Genomic DNA, 22339 nt, shown 5'->3' on the forward strand with positions numbered 1-22339 from the left:
TACAGGCTAAATAGGTAAAAGCTTTGAAAAGAAAAAATAAATACACTAAAGAGTCTACATTATTCCTTACCTAAACAATAGATATCATGGATGCAACACTCACAATGTTTTTGTCATTGGGCTTCATTGCAATACTTCCAACTATCTCTTCTCCTCTTCGCACTGTTAAATAGTCCTCCAAGTAAAACACCGTCTGCTTCCAGTGGGTGTATGGAGCATCTGGAGCTGGAATACACACAAAGAAACCTACTCACAAAACCCATCGGCCACTTCTCTCATGACAAATCACTTTCTTTAGATGCACGGTTTCAAAAGTATCACCAATAATTCTGTCATTGCCAAAGAAGCCATTTTGTTGCTAGTTGCCAGATTCATTGACCGACTTTCTGATTGTGAAGGATCCTTGAAGCTATAATAATAATAATATAACATAGCTTTGGATCAAAATCTTGTTACGAACAACTTATTTACCTGATACATTTTAACTGTTGTAATATTTATTACCAAATAGGAGAATAAGTGTTGTTTTTTTTTTAAAACCTGGCAACCATAATGTTAAAGACTCAAAAATTAAAAAAGCGTGAAAGAAGGAACACTGTTGTGAAGCATACCATCATAATGTGTCACCTGCAAGGCCACAGACATACTGTAGATAGGTAACCTGATACCTGATCCCCCCCCTCCCCATCAGTGAGTATTCCCTCATGAAGTAACTATCACACTTGGCTGTGATTCAAAAGGTCAGTAAGATTAAATCGAATTTCTGTCAGCTTTCCAGGGGCAGCTTGGATGCTCTGGCTTTATGGACATGTTCTTTTGGAGTCCATAGATAAAGAACCTGCCAGTCAGCTTGGCTGCTGCACAGAAATGGCTCTGTTTTTTTGGCCACTGATACTGACAAGCATGTGCTGCTTCTTATGCTAATGCAGCAGATGAAATAGCGTTTCTAATGACCAGCATGAAATGGCATTTGACTTTGGCTTGCCTTCTTCTTTGGGGTTGAGAGTCTGTGTGCGTGTCTGATAGGGTTTTCTTTTAGGGTTCTATGGGTGCAGTTGTGTTAATTTAGATCTGTATCTTGAAGTTTTTGAGCAGGTGAGTCTTCAGGTTTGACACAGGGAAACTTTCTTGACAGGCAAACTGACAGAAAATCAATTGCAGTGTTGTGGGAAGGACAGAAAAGGCTGATGTTAGGAAATGCCACTGCATATTTATTTTTGTTGAAGTTGAACAAGGTCTGTGGTGTACTAATAAATAAAATATGATCTGTTTCTGCTGAGAGAGCCAAAAGATCCGTGATGTATTTGCTATATGCTTCAGCACCACTAGAGGTCAGTAACACACCAGTTTGGACAAAAAACCTGCAGTCACCGCAGCCCTAAATGTTTGAATCGTGACAATTCATCTTATTTGAGCTGCTCTAAAATATAGTGCAGTGACAACCGTTTTTTAAATGCATGTCAAGCATAAAACTTCTTAAGAAAGAGCTTGCCTGTTGTCTGCAATCAGATGCATTTTTTAGGGTCAGATATTTTCCAGTTTACAAATTATTTTGTATTTACAGATTATTTTCTATTAGGCCAAATATCTAGCTTCTCTTATGTGGCAGAGATGAAGCACATGGATTTATTCAGTTCTGTGTCAGCAAAAAGGAACAAGATTTTAGGCTCCTGAAATCAGTTTTACACAAATCTAAGAAAAGCGTGGTTGATGTCATGCGATTTATGCAGTTGTAAGGCTCAGTATAAATGGACGTAAAGGCTATTTGAGTTCAATGCTTTCAAGAGAGCTTGGTTGTGTCTTACCTGTGGAGAAGCCAGTCTTCTTGTGACACTTCGTAAACTCTATGTTGAAGTAAGTGACCAGTGCATGGATGTAGTCATTCCTCTGGATTTGCAGGCAGAAGGCTGAGGTGAATGAGAGATCCTCAGGCTTTACAGTGTAGATGTCTACCTCCTGGAGAAGTAAAGATTTATTGACTCCTCTCAAAGAGGTGGCCCCCATGAACAAAACATTTAAACCATCATTTGGTTAAGTCATTGGCATTCATGTGGAATTTTTGTAAGAAAAGAAACCATTCTAATGTATCTTTGATGAATATGTGAGTAGTACAAACATTTAAACTGCAGTTAGTTCTATTCTGATTTTAAGCAGCCTAATTAAAGAACTGGCACTTTTTCAATAAAAGATTGAAGTTTTTTTCATCTCACTTGCAATGCATCAAAGAAAACCAGGAGACCAGTATTACACGGTGCAGTAAACTAGTAAGCAACTTCCACCTGCAAAATTATGTATAATCACTAGTAAACCCCTATGGATCCGCACCAAAATCTTAAAGAGGCCAGTAGCACTTGTGCAAGACAGATTAAAAGAGGGCGCCAGCATCATCTGAGAGCTCTAACTATTGTTTAGGATCCTCTGGTGCTAGGACACAAAGCTGCACATTTTCCTATGTTCCATTTAGTTTCATAGGGTATCTGATACTGCATATTCCCTCTCGGTTATCTTCAAAGAAGAACATGCTGTTCCACTTCCTGGTTTACGGCTGTGTGGATGGCACCGTCCCAACATGCCACATTAGCTTAGATGGCGAACTAATGAAAGCTTTGCAAACTCTACACCTGCTACCTGCTACAGGATGAACATGTAGGCAGTGCTGCCATAATCTCATTTCTTGTACCATCAGTACTGATACTCACCACAAGTTTGCTGGCTTTGGTGCCAGATGCTACATTTAATTTTATAAGAAATCAAGCTTATGTGTGTTGGCTGTGAGAATAAGGTCTTATTCTAATGTTAGATGCTGTCCTGCTGAAGCAGTAAAAAATTGTCAATATCACGTTTAAAGGTTTAAGGCAGAAGTACAATGCCCTGCAGAATTTACCATTTGGCAGTTACTCTAAAGGCTAATTAAAAAAATTAAATAAAAATAGAGCACTACAATACAGGTTGTTAATGTTAAACTATTTTCTTCAAGATTATACTTGTTGCTGATCCTCCCTGAGTATCGTTGGATACATGTTAGTATCAGCTTAATAACACAAAGACCTATGTGTACTATGGCTTGGATAAACAACTTTATTGTGGTATTTTAGTAATCCATTAAAAGACAATGCAGCTTACCAGCTGGGTATCATTGCTGCAATGCTTTTTTGCATCATTTTGATGCAAATCCCTGTTCAATTCTCTTGATCATTTTGCTAATGGAATTTCATAGAAGGATGGCCTGTTTGACATACAAATCAAGGTATGATTGCTCAGTGGTATTACACCCGTACAGAGCAGAGGTGAGACAGGACATAACCATGTAATCAATGCCAGTGATTAGTCATGACAAAAAGGAGCACAATCGGAGGCCAGACAGGCTGCCATTGACATGCACGGCACAGCAGCCTGATGAGTGTAATTCTCACTGTGAGGAGCACAGATGGGGCAGCTGCCTCACATCAAGGTCAAACTCATTTCAGCCTCATGCCATGCCTCACAGTATATTTGCCAGTCAATTAACATCTTTTCTTAATTACTAAACACACTGTGTGTGTTTACTTTACTGTGTAAATCATGGCATTAGGAGCAGAAGTTATGAGACAATGTAATAAAATGATAAGTCTGTCTTATCATCAGCCTATTTACTTGTGCTATGTTTTTTCCTCCTGAGGTGAGACGTAATCTGGTGTTTGAAAATAGCATTAATGTTCTATTGTTTATGGTTCACCTTCCTAATAATCTGTATTTATTCAAAAAGGTGTGTGTCCAATTACCTGAGAAGATAACTTCAAGTATGGAATGAATGATGGCCGAGAATAGTAAACCTTTTTTTATATTTAATTAGGTACAAGTACAAAGACGGCAATGTAATGTATGAAATAATTTCACAGTAAAAAGGAACACTCTGTTTAAAAATATTTGATCATTTTGAATGCATTTGTGATTTAAATGATTTCACAGACGTGCTCAGGTCCTGTCTGTGTTGCCATATGACGTAGGCTCCATATTTACTTGACTATAGAGAGGGCAACTGAGATCTGAATGCACATGGTCACTCATGACTCATGTGGGGAAACATCTTAACACCAAATGTGAACACACATACTCAATAGCTATCCTCTGGTGATCAAATCACCCAAGATGCATGATAATACCAAACGTGAACAGGGCCTAAGATGGACTGGGGAAAAGTAAAAAACTGTCCAGTGCTCTGAAGAATATCAGTGTAAACTTCCTTTTGGAAATCATGGATACAACATCTCCTGGCATAAAGATCAGAGGGACCAGTGTGATTGCACATTATGATAATGCTACCCATTTAAGACAGGGGGGCACAGTGGTTTGTAATGATGTCTCACAGAGAGGAGGTTCCTAGTTTAAGTTGCTGCCGGGGGCCTTTCTGCGTGTGCATGTTCTTCCTGTGCCTGCTTTGGTTTTCTTTGGGTGCTAAGGTTTCCCCCGACAGTCCAAAGATGAGCATTGTGGTTTAACTGGTGATTCTAAATGAACTGGTGCTGGACTGGTGACTCATGCTGGCTCCAGACCCTCTGTGAACCTGACCAGGATAAATAGAAAATGTATGAAATGAAGTTTTGGACCAACTAAATCTGTCATCAGTCTTTTTCAGTGAAGGCCTCATAATTCAGTAAGGCAATGGCAATCACATTCTGGAAGCAGTATGGGCCAGTATAGGAGTTGTGTAGCTGAGGGCTAACCTAGTCAGTCAATAGTCTAAGACCAGTTAACTAATGAAAATTAGTGTTAATAAACACTACGCATGTACAACAGAGGATGTGAGGGTTGTAAAGCTGCTCAAATCCCTTCCGAAGAAGGGGAACTTTTTCCACTTTTCTTCAGTTCCCAAACACTTAAGGGTGTATATATTATTATATTTAAAAGAGTTTATACAGCACAGTGGTAGATGTACTGCTGTTTTAATCAAATGGTCTCTAAATTGACCCTAGGAGCAAGTGTGAGCGTGTATGGTTGCTTGGCGACCTGTCCAGTGTTTACCCCACCTGGGATAGGCTCCAGCACCCCAGGACCCTGAACTGAACTAAGCATGTATAGAAAATGAATGGATGGATGATTTGTAAATGCACTCAGTTTTTCTTAATGAGCCACATTATGCTCAAACTTTTTGGAAGCATGTTGAGAGTTTTCCCATGTGCAATTCCCTGGCCAAAAGGGAAGTACTAATAACCTGTTTATGGGATGTTTTTTTTTTTTTTTTGTAAAGAGAAAAAAAATAAAAACAGATAAAGCAAATATAAGTGTGAACTTTTCTTTGCCTTTCAATGGCTCTACAGTTTGCATTTTGGCAGGCTTTGGGATTATTCAATCATCTGTCATCCGCCATTGTATGATTAATATATTACAGTACTAACCTTGACCAGGCAGGAATTAGTCACCACCTGTTTGGGGTCCACTATGTCCACCAAGGGTTCTCTCATGGCCACGTTACGGATACAGGTCATGTCAAAACCATACACGTTCTCCCACCCTGGTAAATACAGCATGTTTTCAGTTAGTGTTTGTCAGCTGCAATCATGTGGAACATTTTTGTCTTTGGCTTTGTTTTTATTAAGTGTATGGAGTGAGAAAAGCAACAGGAGGTGTACAGACTTGGGCTCCAGCTGTGAAACAACAATAGTTGAATAGGGTCATTGCTCATAGTGTCCAAGAAAAGTATGATCTATGACCTAGCAGATATCTCTTGTCATTTTGAAATTAATTTCATTTTGACAGATGAAAAGTCCCATTGTATTTGGCAATGATTTGCAAGCATGTGCCTCCTTTAACTAAGACTCCATTTTAGCCTCATATATCCTTGCTTAAGCTAAATCATCCAATGCATTATTCATTCCACCTACAAGGACAATGTGTCAACAAAAATCTCTGTCATGACCTAAAAGGAGAGAACAACTCAAGTACTTTGGACAGCTAGCATTAATAAACAGGTCACAACGGCCCCAGGGCCTCCCTGACATGGTATATTTGCATTTTTTGCCACCCACTTAATATCTAAAAGTGTTAGCAGCAAAGATCGCTGGGCGCTCTTAGAATACTGGAATCCTTCAGAGAGCCACTTTTATCGTACCTTTAAGGTCCTCTTGGACCATTTCTCAGTGGAAACACAAGTTTAAGGTCAGTGCTTACACAGCTCCTTAATACATTTTGTGTACTTCACTTTACAGAATTATTGCAGTCTAAACTGAACTATCAAGATATCATGGGAAAACTCTGCAGTTAGCTGAGCCAATATGACTTTCTGTGTATTATCATGCAGTGGACGATGGTTGTATAATTTCCCAGATGTGCGGGGGAGTGTGAGTAAGAAACCTATTGCAATTATTGTGCTTGTGTGCCTGCTTGAATATGATCTGTGCACTTGCTCGATAATAAATTGGTGGTGGTGCTCTGATGCTTTGTGTCCAGCAGCACAACGTTGCCCACGGTCCTTGAGGAAGGTCTAGAGTGGGATAAGTGATGGAGAGGTTTGTTGACCTGTGGTATCAATTATCACCTTCAGTCTTGTGCCAGAGGAATTGTTGAAAATTATTAGCTGTGCTGCAAAGCTTGTCTATGATTCTTCCCCCACATCTGTGATGAGGAGGTGAGAAGACTTTTCTACCACCATACAGCAAGACATATTCCTGTTTAACCACTTTCAAGAGCCGCACAGTGCATAGTACAGTAAGCAATGAACAAATGAGGGGAATGAGTACAAACGGCAGAACATACAAACAGTGGAACTCCACTTACAATGTATTTTGAAGTCTTTGTACTGCCTGTCCTCTATGGCCACCACATAAAGAGAGGCTCGGTCAGGAAACATCAGTCCTCCGGGTTTCTGTTTGACAAAAGAGGCAAATGAATAACTCATGACATTCTGATTCTGAACACGCTATAAAATGTCTGCATCACAGCCACTGTGACATTATATTTCCCAGCAAAGAACAATTTGAAATGATTGTTTTTGTTCCCTCTGAGTGTATACAATAATGAGGAAGGTGCACTATGACATTATTTCCCTGTCAAAAAGCATGATTGTAGATAAACAAAAACTCAAAAACACCCCTTCTTACTTTTTATTTTGCTGTAAAAGGACATTTTTGGGTTGAAACCTTTAGACAGAAGGTGTGTCGGCATTAGCCACTGACACCGTGTTAGTGTGAGGACTGTAATGATGTGAGTAAATTAATGATCTAAGCTTATGTAATGTTTTTTTTTTACACTTGTCTCTACAAAGCGCTTAATATATGTTTATCTACACATTCACACATCCAGTGCCTGTTATTTCCTGTAGATGCATTTTATATATGATATGCAGTATTCAGTGCTTTTTTCTCGAAACTCACACACCGGTGAACATGTCTGAGTCAACTTGGGGTTCATTGACTTAGCCTTGGACAGTTTGGGGGATCCAATAAGTCCTCCAACTGAAATGCTCTAATGCCATCTTTTCTTTGTGGTTATTGCTTAGATAGTTTTGTATCAGGAAGGTTAATTTTAAGATGCATCAAAGTTACACAAGAGGAGTTTGTGAACCTTAAAGCTATGTGCTTCTGAGTTGTTTTAAAGTACACTGACTTTTGTTGTGCACATTCCTAGGCCTGACACTGCCCTATGGCGCCTGGGGGCTTAGATATCACAGTTCACAAGTGTGATTTCCATCCCCACACCATTTTCCTTTACAGTCGGTTGACATTTTTGTGAGCTTTTGACTCTTTGTGGTCTCTTCAACACGGTAACAAATTCATGTGTATGGCTGTACATTTGCAGGGCTCACATGGAGGTTTGTTTTCATGACAGTGGTGTTACATCCCTCAAATGTAGGGGATGCCAAAGAGCAAAAAAGAAGATACATTCTGATGTGTTAGAATAGAATAGAACAGAATTGAATAGAAATTTGTGTCTTTTCATAAATTTGTGTTACTTAAAGTATCTTTTCATCAAAACACACAATCTACATGTCGTACCAGCCACTTGTCCCTGGCAAAGATGACAGTGTTGAGCATGGACTCATAGAAGAGACAGTAGCCCATCCACTCAGATATGATGATGTCAACCTGTTCAACTGGAAGCTCCACCTCCTCCACCTTGCCTTTGAAAATGGTAATAACTGAAACACACAACATATCTTCTAAACCACAATGAAAAATTAAGTTAGGATGTTTTATGTTATTTACAAATATATACTGATAACACTAACGCGGTATTTGGAAAATAAGGTAAGTGTCCAATATTATGTGATTTAAGAAATAATCATTTCTTTGAAGTTGTGTTTGACTGCACAAGATTTCAGTTTAAGCTTCTAGAGACATCCCTTATATGCCTATCTCTACTATCCATTAAGCCTCTGAAGATGGCATAAAACAGTACTGTATTCTTTTACTGTGTGCACTGAATAATAAATCTAGAAAGAAATAGATAAAGAAAGAAAAAGAAACTCAGCGTGTTGGCATATCAGTTTGAACACTGCGTGTTGCCGTGGCAGCAATTGTGTTGTGATGGAACTGGACCCAGCTGGATATTATGGAGGAGTGGATCTTTGCCCTGCTGGATATTATCTGACTTCAGCTTTGTTTGCTCTACTTTGGCAAGAAGTTACTGAAGAGTTTTCCTGGTGATACAAGAGTCTGTCAGAATGATATGTTAGTCTTGTTGCTCCAAGTGCTGATCACTTCCTGCTTATTCACTATCCAGAAAGTTTGGTAAGTAAAGTAATAACTAATTTTTCAATTACTGGAGCATATTTGGTATTCATGGGTGTATAGATATGAAATTTACTGACAGGATGGTTAATGGAGTTATTATGTGATAGGTGCACAGCCTGAGGCTTGGCAGGAAATTTGTTCTCTGCTGCAGGGCTGCTATGATAAAAACATATGCTTTGAACTCACAAAGTTGGAAGCAATAGTCTGTGCAATTGTTTTGTATCTTGGCCATACACATTCATCCTTAAAAACCAGAGACCAAAACCTTCTTCTGTCCTGATGTGCCTTTTTTGCTTGCATTCCCTCCATCTTTATTCACAATCATCATTGTAACTAAACATATTGCTTCCTTAGATGTTGACGAAGGGCAGAGTCACTAAAATAAAGGTATGTGGAAAAACAGCTGCAGCTCTTACCGCTGTCAAGATGATTGGACTTGATGATCCTCTCTGAGTACTCTGATATACTGGAACACTCAATCTGGCAGAATTAAAAGAAAAGTGAGTGTAGAAAATCATTGACACATGTTGAGAGGAATGCCTCAAATACAAGCCAAACGTTCCCAAACTAAATGTTTTCCAGTGTAATTACTGTCTAACTCCATTGAATTTACAAAAGCTAAACACGTTTTGAATTTAATGCAGCAACACACTCATAAAAAGGTGAGATAGAAGCATGTTAAACATAGTGTTTCATTTCTCTTTCTTGAATTACGCTTGTTTAATCATTTAGAAAGTAAGAATACAAACTGTTGCCAGTTTTGCAAGAAGAAACTGTGTCCATTGTTTCTAAATACTGAGTTCTCGGTCATCATTGTCTGATTCTTTTATGTATGATATGCTATAAATTTTCAATAGGAGACATATCTAGACTGCAGGCAAACCAGTCAAGTGCACACATTCTGTGTCTGAGAAGCCATGGGCAGTTGTTGATGTAAGTTGTACAGAATGAGGTCCGGTGTTATCCTGCTGAAGTAAGGACATGACCGTAAGTAGGAGAATGAACTAACAACCTATATGACTGCCAACAGCCTGGGGATACATCCCCCTCTCACAATTCACAATCATGGACTGTGACACTGTTTGTGTTGTGGTCATGTGGACAAACCTGTAACACGTTTTCTGGTAAGACGAGACTGACCTCCATGTATCACCCCTAAGATGTGCATTTGAGTGCAGAATAGGAAGGAGAAAATATAAATACTCGACCCGACCGTAAGTCTTTGTTTGATGCTCCTTTTATACCTAAACTGACAGAATTTGCCAGAACAGTGGTACCTGTATATTCTATAAACTTTAGCCTGTTTTTCCTCTCTCCCAACTTTTTGGGTGTCTTGGTGGCATTAAATTGTAGATTTATATATTCTGAATGCCATCAAGTTGGTCAGTGAACACTGAAAAATAATTTCCTTTGTAATAGTGTCAAATTAAAGATTTAAGGTTTTTTTTTTGTATTTTGGAAAACTTCCTAACTTTTCTGGAAATTGAGTCTGAAAATATTATGTCAAAATGAAGGAAATACCGTCCTTTTATTGTTATTTAAAATTAAAAGTACTGGATTGATGGACACAAAATGTCAACTTCAGTCTTTATAATTCGCTGCAAAAACACTTTCCAGGCATTATTCAAACAGAAACTCAGCGACCAAAAGGCTTGATTGTGATCACATTTCCCTTTTGTTGGATATGTTGATAAGAGTCTTGGGTTTCCACTTTGAAAGTGTAGTATTCGTTTAGATCTTCTCTGCCACTGGGTTGGCATAGCAACATCCATATTTGAAGAATTGTTTGCTTTCATGGCCACAATTGTGTGTTCAGATAAGATTTTGTTGGTAAAAATAGACAGATTTTCACATAAATTCTGTCTTTTCTACATGAACAACATACACACTCGATATGGACTATAGTTGTTGATGACCCTCACAGGCATGTCTAAGGCCATGACTAAAAAACAGAAGGTATCTACCTATTTATGACAGAAAGACAGGAAGTGAGATAAAACATCTAACCAGTCATTATTTTGTGAGGCTTTTTCTTTTTTTGCCGTGAATAAGCTTTTATACCTCACAGCATGTTTATAACTTGTGTGCCCATTAGCAGCAGGTAACTAGCAACGGAATGATTATCATCTGACATCGTGACATCGAGGTTCATTTAGCATTGCAGGAAGTGCCCTGGAGTCAAGCTGGAAACAGAGGGACGGTGGCTGAATATAAAGTGAAACAATTTACAAGAGGATGTGTCACTTTCACTGAACTGCTGCCAGTGCTAATTAAAAGTAATTAAGGTTAAGATTAGTTACTGCTCTACTGGAACAAGTCTTGAGTCCAATGGAAGTTCAAGCTCTAGTTTTATTTCTCTTTTGACATTTTATTCTAAATCACCCAAACCCAGCTGCCCTTTTACTGCTCCATTTTATCTCCTTGTAAAATGACAACTCCATCAAATTTCTTCGATAACTTCTCTTTTCTTGTCTGAGTCCTGAGCATCTTGCTTGACATATTGTCTCCTTCCTACTCTGCACACGAATGTTTATGTTTATATTTATGTATTTAGCAGACGCTTTTATCCAAAGCAACTTACAAATGAAGATATAACAAGCTATATATAAAGCTAACAATAAACTACATAGTCCGACTCTGTCAGAGGAGACAGAGTAGAGATAGGGTGCAGGCATAGAAGGAAGTGCAGAAAGATAAAGTGCAGAGATAGAGGGGGTAGGGAAGGACAAGGTAAGTGCTAGGATAGGAGATGCTCTCTGAAGAGGAGGGTTTTCAAGAGTTTCTTGAAGATAGACAGGGACGCCCCTGTTCTGGTAGCGCTCGGTAGGTCATTCCACCATCGTGGGACGACACATGAACAGAGTTTGGATTGTCTTAGGCGTGGTGTAGGAGCTGCTAGACGACAATCCTGGGACCAACGGAGGGACCCAGTTGGGACAGAAGCCTTTGCAAGAGCATTCAAGTAGATGGAGCCGTTCCATTAAGCTCTTTGTAGCTAACATCAGTGACTTGAATTTGATGCGGGCGGCTAAGGGCAGCCAGTGAAGTTCAATGAACAGAGGGGTGAGTCGTTCTTTTAGGCTGATTGAAGACCAGACGCGCCGCCGCGTTCTGGACCATCTGCAGAGGTTTCATAAACGAATGCACATCTTAGGGGTGATACATGGAGGTCAGTCTCGTCTTACCAGAAAACGTGTTACAGGTTTGTCCACATGACCACAACACAAACAGTGTCACAGTCCATGATTGTGAATTGTGAGAGGAGGATGTATCCCCAGGCTGTTGGCAGTCATATAGGTTGTTTGTTCATTCTCCTAAATATGATCCATATCAGTATTCTGTGAAGTACCACCCCAAGAAGCAGCAGGAGGGAAAGGCATTTCCACATCAAGTCAGATTTCATTCTCAAGTTTTTCCTTTAAGAGGCCAAAAAGATCCTCATGAGGAGGCAAGTTCTGCGTAGCACTTTCAATTATTCATGTGTTCATGACACTTGTTCAAAATCAAAACATGTCAAACCTTTTTTCTCCACTTCTGAGTTATGTTCAGTTGATAAAACAGCAACACTTCACTAAAACATTTTTGTCACTTCCCTGTTGGGTTTAGCCAGAGTTAGGATGAAAAAAACAGAAAAAAAGATCATGGTTAGGGCTAAAACACATTATTTTGAAAGCAAGACCGTCACTCTAATGGATGCCAATCTGTAGGTTGTTGTGGTTACTTACATGTAAGCACAAGTTACAAAGAATGGATGGGAGAGGAAGGAGAAAGGTGTACGTTCTGTGGAAAACATTGTGTAGGATAAATTTCAGACTAAGGGCAGAATGAGAATCTTCTTTTATTGTGAACGGCTATGTTTTGCATTGTGGGACACAGTACTGTTTCATGTTCTGTCATTACATTGAGCTGCTGAGGCGCTACCAGTACCAGTATTGTAACAGCTGAAGGGTAAACTTTCGACACTTCTTGTAAGGAGCTCTCTAAAACAATAAGGACATAAGTCATCAGAATACACCTGTCAATACTACTCTTCAAGAGCACTTGGGATTCTGAGAGTATAGATTTTCACCTGAGAGGGTTCATTCAGTTCTACCTACCAAGAGACTTTTTCTTAAAAGGTGTGCAGACTTATTCATGCTGCTAAAGATCCATCTGGTAATAATAAAGTGTGGGACTCTTACTATGCCAGGCAGGGACCCTTGTGAAAACAGGCTGAAAAGTATGTTTATGTTTATGCATTTAGCAGACGCTTTTATCCAAAGTGACTTACAAATGAAGATATAACAAACTGTATAAAAAGCTAAAAATAAACTAGTAAAAGCACATAGCTCTGCCACATTTTTTCATGACAGAATGAAGACTTTGAGCGATAAGAAGGCAGAAATTAACTGGATATGCTCCATATCCAACATGAAATTAAGATATTTCACCTTGTATTTTTCTTGTTTTTGTGCAAATCACCATAACATAAAGACAAGAATGAAACTCTGGCTTCATCTTTCTAACAGAAGTCATCAGTTTTCCAACTAAGCAAACACACAGGATGCAACAGCTTTACATTAGCACAGCCTTCTTGGAGCAGCCCTGCTGTATTCTCTGCCAGCTGTCAGTAGCACTGGTCGGGAGGCTTCTGGTGCCTCTGGTGACCATTAAACATTAGGCTGTGCCATCTGCTAATATATACAGTAAGGTTCTCATTGCACAAGATGTATGTATATGTTCACTTTCTGGCATACAAGTGCTCATACTGCTGCTCTGCTAGTGTGTCATAAAAAGCTGATGTGTGATAAAAAGGGTGCATTTTCCAGCCCTGCATTGATTCCTCATTTCTTTCTGAATCTCAGTGTGAAGAGATCGCCATGTCGACATCAGAATTACACTTCATTGACAATACTGAAGCCTTGAGGCGTGTTGACTAAAGCGGTGCCTCACACATTGCCTCTTGCACATCTCGGGGGGGGGGATATCAGTAATATATCAACTCAAATTTATTCCCTTTTAGTTTAGTTTAGTTTTAGGTAAGTTAAAGTTCATTAAAAAGTTTAAAAAGTGATTAAAAAGTTTTAAAACATTTTTTGACATGGCTTGAATGAACTAAATTAAAGGAATAATTTTCCCATGTGAAATTAAATTTGAAATGGCAAAACTCCTGGGGAAATGGTCTCTTTATACCCAAGTATGTTTCTACCCTGTTCTCAACTGGTTAAAATAGCGTCTGGATCCCATTTGTGGGATCAAGTTTAGAAATACTCTCCTCTACGACTTAAGACTTTGAAGCCAAAGCCTGTGTTTTTCTCAATGTTCTCAAGGTCTGCCAAAAACTTAATGCACTTGAAACAGAAAAGAAGCAGGTAAAAGGGTCCTAAATGCCTCATTGGCTTGCTACATGCAAAACTTAATCAACCATTTTACTTTGATTAATTTATCTATGTCCATCTAAGTGTAATGCAGCGAGCAGTTTCCAAACTACAAGACATTTCAGAATTAAATAGGTGCTGTGAGCATTTGGAGACTGTGAGCCGACCTTATGCAATTACAGGGTGAGCAGGTTGCATGTTTTTCCATGTTACTTTGTGAACTTACTGCCCATACTCTCTCTCGGGTGTTGCTGAAAGTTCTACTGACTCAAAATTGTGGACTGACACAATAAATGTACTTTTAAAAGAAATCTTTTGCATGTGCTACAGATTTTAGTGTGCACAATCTTTATGTTTACTAAATAGAAGACTATTCTAAGATATTCTATTCTTAGTTTTGCTTTTCAATGATATTTCTCTAAATCTTCCTAATCATTGAATGATGAGGTACCTGCTGTATTAAATACTGGCGAAGCACCAAGATAACAATTCAATTATAGCAGAGACTATTATGAGAATATTCTGGACCCAGACTCATAAAGATCCAGATGATGAAGTGATGGTCTTCAGCCCAGTTCTTTAACCTCACAGCTTATCAACCTTTAAAAACTTATTGCATTTGGTGCGAACTCAAACTGAGTTCAAATTAAAGATGAACTAAATCTTTGAAATCTTAGCCCTATTGTGTGGACAAAGTCTGTCAGGACGGAAAGCAGGAATACAAATGTGAAAAGAATCTAATGTACAAAAACAAGATTATGGAGACAATTAGACATAAATTAAGTGAGACAGCTAAAGAAAGAGGGAAAACAAGTGCAAGACTGGAGGTAAAGTCATACACAAACAAAAAGTGTTAACCCGTAGCTCAGAAAAGGTCTCTTGGCAATTTCAAGTTAATCACTTCTCTCCCCGAAGCACAGGCACTCTGTGTGGAGCCACTGTACAAAAATAAGCTCCACATGGTCCTCCCAGGCTAGTGGTAAGCATGCAGCCTGTGTTCTCAGACATGCCCTGACTAACAATCACTTCTGCTCTAGAAAACAATAACAGTGAGCGCTCTCAAATCGTCATCCTGCCTGAGAGGCTGCACACTTTTATCACCTGCGTGTCAGATGAGGCATTCCTGGGAGTTTATGGCGAGTCTGAAGAAAATGGTTCACATGTACTGTAAGTGCAATATATGCATAGAGTGTAAGCCTGAGATCCACTGTGATTAGATCCTGATGAATCAAGATGATCGCTCTACAGTAAAGGAAACACATCTTACCCCATACACGTGCTTTGCTCCTGCTTTGGCTGCAAACATGGAAAGGATGCCAGTCCCACTTCCGACATCCAACACTATTTTGTCCTTGAAGACATGCTTGTTGTGGTACATGGCGTTCCTATAGGTGAGCGTCCTCACCTCGTCCTTCAGCATTTCCTAGTTTAGCGTACAGTAAATAATATCAGGAATATGTAGCCAATGCTAACCCTGCAGAGAGGGAAAAATTTGAGCTGCAATGAAAACATCTGGGATCTGGATTTGCTGTGATATCGACAGCAGAGCTGTTACAACTAATGCACAGCCTTTGCTTAATCTCACTCTGTTCCCCCTCAGCTGTAAGGTTTTACACTCAAATCCATAGCTGGTGTTTCTGAATAAGCTGAGTAAAGCTCTAGGTTCAGTCTATCTGTTTCTTTTTTCTTTTTTGGTGTATGTATGAGTAAGAAGAAAATGCAGAAATGACAATTGGATGATGCTCTTTTTCACATTGATGATTCCTGCCTCCACTCCTAGAATTCAGCTGAACTCTGAGGGTGGAGGTAAAAACACAGAAAAATAAGAACATCAGCTTGAATGGTGGCGATATGAGATTCTCAAAGAAAGAAAGGAAAATGTTCAATATCTTTTATTATGGCTCATGGCTCATTTATTATGGTAAAAGCTGAAAAAGTTTTTAAATTGTTCCAATCGTTCACATTTTTCCATCAACTCCAGACAGTCTGGAGCTCAGCTGTGAGTTAAGCTTCTCAGGCTAAAACTCCTCTCAGGAAAAGTTCAGATCTCGTGTTCTTAGAAAGAACAGGATTACTGCAGAACCAAGTCATCTCTGACATAAAAACCTTAGTTAAAAGGTTGTTTGAGCAGGTTCGCCTCATGGTGGCAAAGTGTGTTTGTTGCAAAATGGGGAGAAAGAGAAAAGCATGGACAGCATGCAGGTATTGAATTACTCGTGTCCGCAGTTCTTCTGACTTCCCTCTAAAACTGCGAATTTGGGCTTCCACTTTGCAATTTCTACATTCTTCCCTCTGGAAATAATGACATTTCAACCATAGATTTGATTGGTGTGGCCACAGCAGTTCTGCTTGACAATTCCCAAACTGTTCATGAAAATGTCAGCTCGCTCCATCTTAATTTTAATTTATTTAACTTCCACACTTGGATTCCACCAAGGAGATTACTTGTGTTTGTCCTGCGACGTTTTACAGCTAACAGCAAGATCTGGATTAACTTTTATTTAATTTGGTGTAGAAATAAAGAAATATTAGATATTCTTTTTTAAGCTGCACTACAAAATGCTGTGATAATACATAACGCAGATATATTTACATATGTTAAAATATATGTAGAATAATGCTAACACTGTTATAATTCTGACATGCAGTTGTACCTCATGAATACCAAAGTGAGCATAAGAGTCAAAGTAGTAGTCTCTCGAGGTCATCTCCTCTGGGCTGAGAAACTTGGCCATCTTGCCCCGCCCAGGACAGCTAGGGAGGCTGGCAGCGTGGGGCGTGTGTGGTGGGAGAGGAGGCCGAAGGGCATGTTGGATAGAAGGCACAGGCTTGGGCAAGGAGGTTGGCTGTGCCGAGTGCGAAGGAATTATACGGATCGGCTGTGGTTGCGACTGTGGTTGCTTAAAATAGAAAAATAAAGAAGAACATTTCATTAAGACTGAGGACTGTTAATTGTTGTTAATTTGTAAGAAACAAAATACGGATAAGTATTACTATCAGAAGATTTGAGTTGCATTGATTGAGTTATTGGCTCTGACTCATTACCAGTTTCTTACTGTATTCTTGCCTTTCAGCTCAAGTTCCAAGGAGACGTCTGGTGAGTTCACAGAGAGCCCACCAAGTCTAGAGAATACACTGACAGCTGACACCAAGTCAGGCCGCCTGTCAGCAGAGAGCAGAAAGCAGAACGCTCTGCATCGCACAGAAGGTACACCCATAATGCCCTGATTATCACCTATAAGGCCTGCTGGGCAGGTCTCACCATGGTGTGTGTGAGTTGGTTTGTGATAGAGAGAAATGGAGGAAGGAATGGAGAAACATACACATGCGTCTCATTGTTGAGCCAGTAATCCATTCTGGTGTTTATTCTCATTCCAACTTTCAGTCCTCTAAAAATAACCGAGGTGCTGTTTTAATATTGCTGAGAGTGATGCTTCACTATTAGAACAAAATACTTAATATCTTGTCTTGATGAGGAAACAAAGAGCAAAACAGTACTGCAAGACCTCAATATGTCTTGGTATTCAATATGATTTTGGTTTTTAGATTCTCTACCATTTTAGGGATATCTTAAGAGTTTTCTAGCTAAGGTTGACATACGTTTTCATGCAGTTTGTGTAACAGCACAGTAACAGAAGAACACTAAATGTCATGAGACCTGGAGAAATGGAGCATGGGCAAAGGAAAAGCTCATTAGTGCATTCATCTTGCATAGGACTGCAGTCTGTAAGTTCCTTTCCAGTTGCCTGTTCACATTGCACTTATACAGATTCATCTAGTTAAATTCTTTTTGCCATTCACCTGCGCCGTCCCTAAATTGAAATTACTGAATAAAAATTATTATTTATATGTTTTAATAAGGCTTCTGCCTCCAAAACAGCCCCTTTTCCCTGCAGTGTTCAGGTTATTTGCTGAGATTACAGCAATAACATCTTGCTGTAGGAAGTTTAGCTCTGAAGATCACATGCACATCATTTTGACAGAAATCAGTTTAATTGGGTGTTATCTAACAATGATGAATTCATGTAGTTTCACATAATTATTTTAATTCAAATATATATATTTAATAATACATTACTCATCTAAGTTGACCATTATTCATTTAATTTCTGTGAGATGGGTAATATCCCAAACAGATGAAGTCATGCTGTTGTACCTTAAAGTGACAGGACTGGGTGCACTTAAGGTTTTCTGTCAGCTGTAGTAAATTATTTATGTTTGACAGAGCTGATTCTTCTCCTCATCCTTTTCCACCCTGTCCTCTTCTCCTACCCAGATCTGTGCCCCTGAAGTGCCTATCATACAATATTTATCTACCCACAATTCCTGCTGCATGGTCTCAAATGGCACAGACATGGACTAAGAGCCTAAGAAAATAATGCATGAAATAATGGGTTTGGATCCATGCACAACATGGTGCATTCCCCAAAAAGCTGTTGGTTTATTGGTTCATTGCTTTGTCTCCCATCAGATACGGTTTGGAGAATAGACACCTCACTCTCTCGACCTTCTAGCTTTTGCTAAATTCTGTAATGCCTAATGATTGGGATGATGTCGTTCAATCCCATACACACTTGGCAACTGAGCCAAGATAACATATTGCTGTTTAACATATTCACACTACACTAAATACATAAATGGTCTTCCCAAAGGTATCATTAATTTCTGATTCAGGCAAAAAAAAAAAAAAACAACTAATGGATTGAACTTGAGTTACAAATTTATTCTGTCAATGCAGATGTTAGGCTGAAGAGGAACCCTCTAAGTTCACTGTGGCATTATTCCAAAATATTTGTGTAATGGATGTTCTTCATTTGCATCATCAAAACTTTCCACTGAGCTAATGTTACACTGTGATCTGCTGTGGGCTGCATACTATCACAGGTGTAAAGACTGCAGTTAAAATACTGGCATCACCAAAAACTGACAAGCTTAAAACCTGGTGCCACAGAATGGTTATTTAACGCTGCTAAATCTGATTTACAGAGTCTGATGTGCAATCTTTTTTAAAGTTACAAAGCTAAATCCAGCGGGGTTTTGATATGTGACAGATTAAAGCAAGATTAAGATTGCAACATGATCAGAAAAGGGCAGCTGCAGTCAGCAAACCTGAGATGCTATGTCACGGAACAAAAAGGTGAAACATGTCCCTTCATTTGCCCCCATAACAGATAAACACCTTCTGTTTCCAACTGGATTGAGATCTCAGCGCGAGGTGAAACTTGTTATTTGAGAAGGACGCTTCTATCCTTCTTTCTACTGCATATGAGTAGACACACAGTCACTTTGTACTTGTTAGGCTGGTGAAGTTGCCCCCTGTATAAACGCTATAGACAGTAAAATGATCGTGGGATTTATTGTGTGTCCTAAAATTCGTACAGAAATAACATTGGTTGTAGTTGCTGTATGGAGTGCTTTTCATATTGGGAAGGAAATTGGCATCTAAACTTATCATTTCATGAGAAAACAAACCCAAAAGTGATCCAACAGTTTGGAAGGAGAATTGATCCCTTGCCATAGTACTACTTTGGTGCATCTCCTAGATATTCCAAAGCCACAGAGAGCATCAGCGGTAGGGAGAGATCCCTCTTACTATAACGTAGGCCTATCACTTACTTTCTGCTCTGAGGCATAGTCCCATAGATAAAATCCTGTGGGTCTAAGGATGGTATCTTTTGATCATTTGTTTACAGGACACTTTTTGTAATGAATTATGTATAACGAAGCAACACGAGGCTGTCTCAAACTTCAGAGGGCGTCTGAATCTCCTAAACGACATTATCGGCTAAATCAACGTTTCTGCTCGGCGCATTGTGAATAAAGATTTGCCACACGGCTCAAAAGGGAGCTCACGTTGAGCAGTGCTAGATTTATGGCTCGCAAACAAAAGCATCAGAAGACGATTTCTGCGTTTAAAAAAACGCATAAAGAGGGGCTCCGGGGGGTGAATTCATTAAATTCGTCTGGCACACCTTCGGTTCAGCCCACTTTTTGATGAACTGCTTCACACATCGACAACCAACATTCTCCGTTTTCTCTGCAAAGTGCTGCAGTACCTTGGACAGCGCAAGTAATTCCCATCAGCGCGAAGAAGCAACACTCTGTCCCGTCCAATATTGCATGGCTTCATAACGAAGTAAACGCATGATCTTAACCTCACAACGTTTGAATACACTTATATGTAGAGTGCGTTGTTTTCAGACATTGTCTCGTGGATCATTATTGGAGAAGGGGTGGAATGCAGAGCACATACTTCTTGTAATATCCTCTTACTGTCCCTTCTTTTATAAATCAAAGTGATGTCATTCAGCTCCTCAAACTGAAATCCGTCCACAGCATCCTTATCTTGGTAGATATATAATTAGAAAATAATGGGAGGTGTAACATCCATGCAAAGATTAACAATTGGACCGGTCAGTTTGCTGTCTCACTCTCCGGACAGTCCGCATCCTGCTATCTGTCTGAGCTGCAACTTCTAATGAATGAACATCACATCCTGCAGGACTCATTTAGCTCTCGGACAAATTCCGAAGAACCGCGCACTGTCATTCTAAATAGATCAAATCAAATTGGGGTTTTTGGGGTTTTTTTTCTTCTCAACACTTACCTCACTGCTCTCAGACTCCGCCATTTTTCTCCTGAGGAGCATGCAGCGGGACGAGTGCCTTATTCCCATAAGAGCCCGCAGAATTGTGCGCCCGCACTTCAGAGAAGTAAAGAGAAAACAAAATGATGCACTTCGCGATTTCCACTCTCCTTAGTTTTTATCATAAAACCTTCCTCATTCACATTGCACACTGCAATGCTCTTTAAAAACATGTAAGACTGTGAAAAGACGCTAAACTACATGAGGTCCTGAGAGCAATGCAGCCGCCGCTGTTACAAAGTGTGGTGGATTCCATGGCACAGAAGTTTGCAGTCCACCGGTTTGCTTTTCGGCGGAGCATGTGAGACCAAGGCAGCATTTGGGATCAGGTGAGATAAGACTGATCGAAATGCAACATCTTGTCCCATGGCCGAGCAGGCGCAGACAGGATTCTCAGAAGATTGTCGCGTGAAAAGCCGCAATTTAGTGTACACTGTTTTAGCCCCAGTTTGAATTATCGCTCTACCGCAACATTGTTTCTAAAAATAGTACCGTTGCAGCTTGACAGAGTGGAAAGACCTGCCGCCGAGTGCACGCGGAGAAATCTGATGACTCTTGAAGTGTGTCGAAGAATTTCTTCTCTGCTCATGCCACATTTAATAGCATCATCTGTGGTGTAACAGAGCTCATTTGGATCACAGCTCCACGTGAAGTGCTGGACTGGCCAGAGAAAGCTGGACTTTGGGCAATCACTGTTGAACATCGAAGGCACGCACGCGAGCACACACACACACAGTAGCAGGAAGTTGGAGGTTAATATCAGAGCTGGCTGCTCTTTGCACGTGCATTACGCATGTTATACCCTCGCCTTCACTTCAGATATTACACACACCTTTCCTCGATGCCTTGCTCTGTCTCTGTTATTGTTAATCAGAAATGTGCAGCTCCTTTTACATGCTGCCATTGCTGGAAAGCCGTTTTTTTTCGATTGTTTGACTTTGTCTTACCCAGAAAATCTCCTGCTATTACACCTGTCCTTCTAGCCTCCCTGTGACTGATTTAGTTGTAGAAATCCTTTAGAGGCCACGCTAAGTGGAAGAACAGTTTCATACCATGACTCTACCATATCTTGTCTCTGATCTTTTGCATTTTGAACTGAAGTCTATTTTGAGGAAAGGCCATCCCTCTCTGCCATCCACACTACGCACTTGTTACATTATTCAACAGAAAGGGAAGGCAGACACACACATCAGACACCAAGATAGAAATCTGGCCAAAGTCATCCTTACTTTGTGCCACCAGGCCACATGTATTCCAGGGATTCATATCAGTACTTGAGACAGCGCTAACAGGCATAATATCTGTCATGTTTGTTAAGTTAGTTAAGTATGTTCCGCACTAATCACAAGCTCCAGCCGAGTCTGACGTGAATGTCATATTATACTTAAGGTTTTTGATCCTAAACCTGGACTTTGACCATTTTAACTTTGACTTTAAAGGTCAGGGGATGAATATAATCAGATATCTCTTGAAATGTTTCAGTCTGGCTAAAATGGTTGATATGGACTGACACCCTGTCCAGGGTGTGCCCTGCCTCCCACCCAATGGCAGCTGGAATAGGCTCCACCCCCCCCCCCCCCCCCCCCCACAACCCTGAGTTGGATTAAGCGGGTATAGAAAATGGATGA

General features: G+C 39.8%; 1 protein-coding gene across 1 annotated transcript in view; it reads right to left on the reverse strand.

Moving 5' to 3' along the window:
* The window catches only part of LOC140306827 (protein arginine N-methyltransferase 8-B), a 23206-nt gene extending 1971 nt beyond the window's left edge, over positions 1-21235 (reverse strand). Inside the window, exons 1-9 of the mRNA XM_072385426.1 lie at positions 20673-21235; positions 16720-16965; positions 15333-15488; positions 9125-9188; positions 7971-8113; positions 6754-6841; positions 5376-5491; positions 1806-1956; positions 104-225 (exon numbers count right to left, since the gene is read on the reverse strand). Of these exons, the coding sequence (XP_072241527.1) occupies positions 104-225; positions 1806-1956; positions 5376-5491; positions 6754-6841; positions 7971-8113; positions 9125-9188; positions 15333-15488; positions 16720-16965; positions 20673-20741 (1155 nt within the window). The 5' untranslated portion in view covers positions 20742-21235. The remainder of the gene's footprint in view (positions 1-103; positions 226-1805; positions 1957-5375; positions 5492-6753; positions 6842-7970; positions 8114-9124; positions 9189-15332; positions 15489-16719; positions 16966-20672) is intronic.
* Between the last annotated feature and the right edge of the window lie 1104 nt (positions 21236-22339).

The sequence above is a fragment of the Leuresthes tenuis genome, unplaced genomic scaffold (genome assembly GCF_036924035.1).
Source record: "Leuresthes tenuis unplaced genomic scaffold, fLeuTen1.0.hap1 SCAF_5, whole genome shotgun sequence".
Lineage (NCBI taxonomy): Eukaryota > Metazoa > Chordata > Actinopteri > Atheriniformes > Atherinopsidae > Leuresthes > Leuresthes tenuis.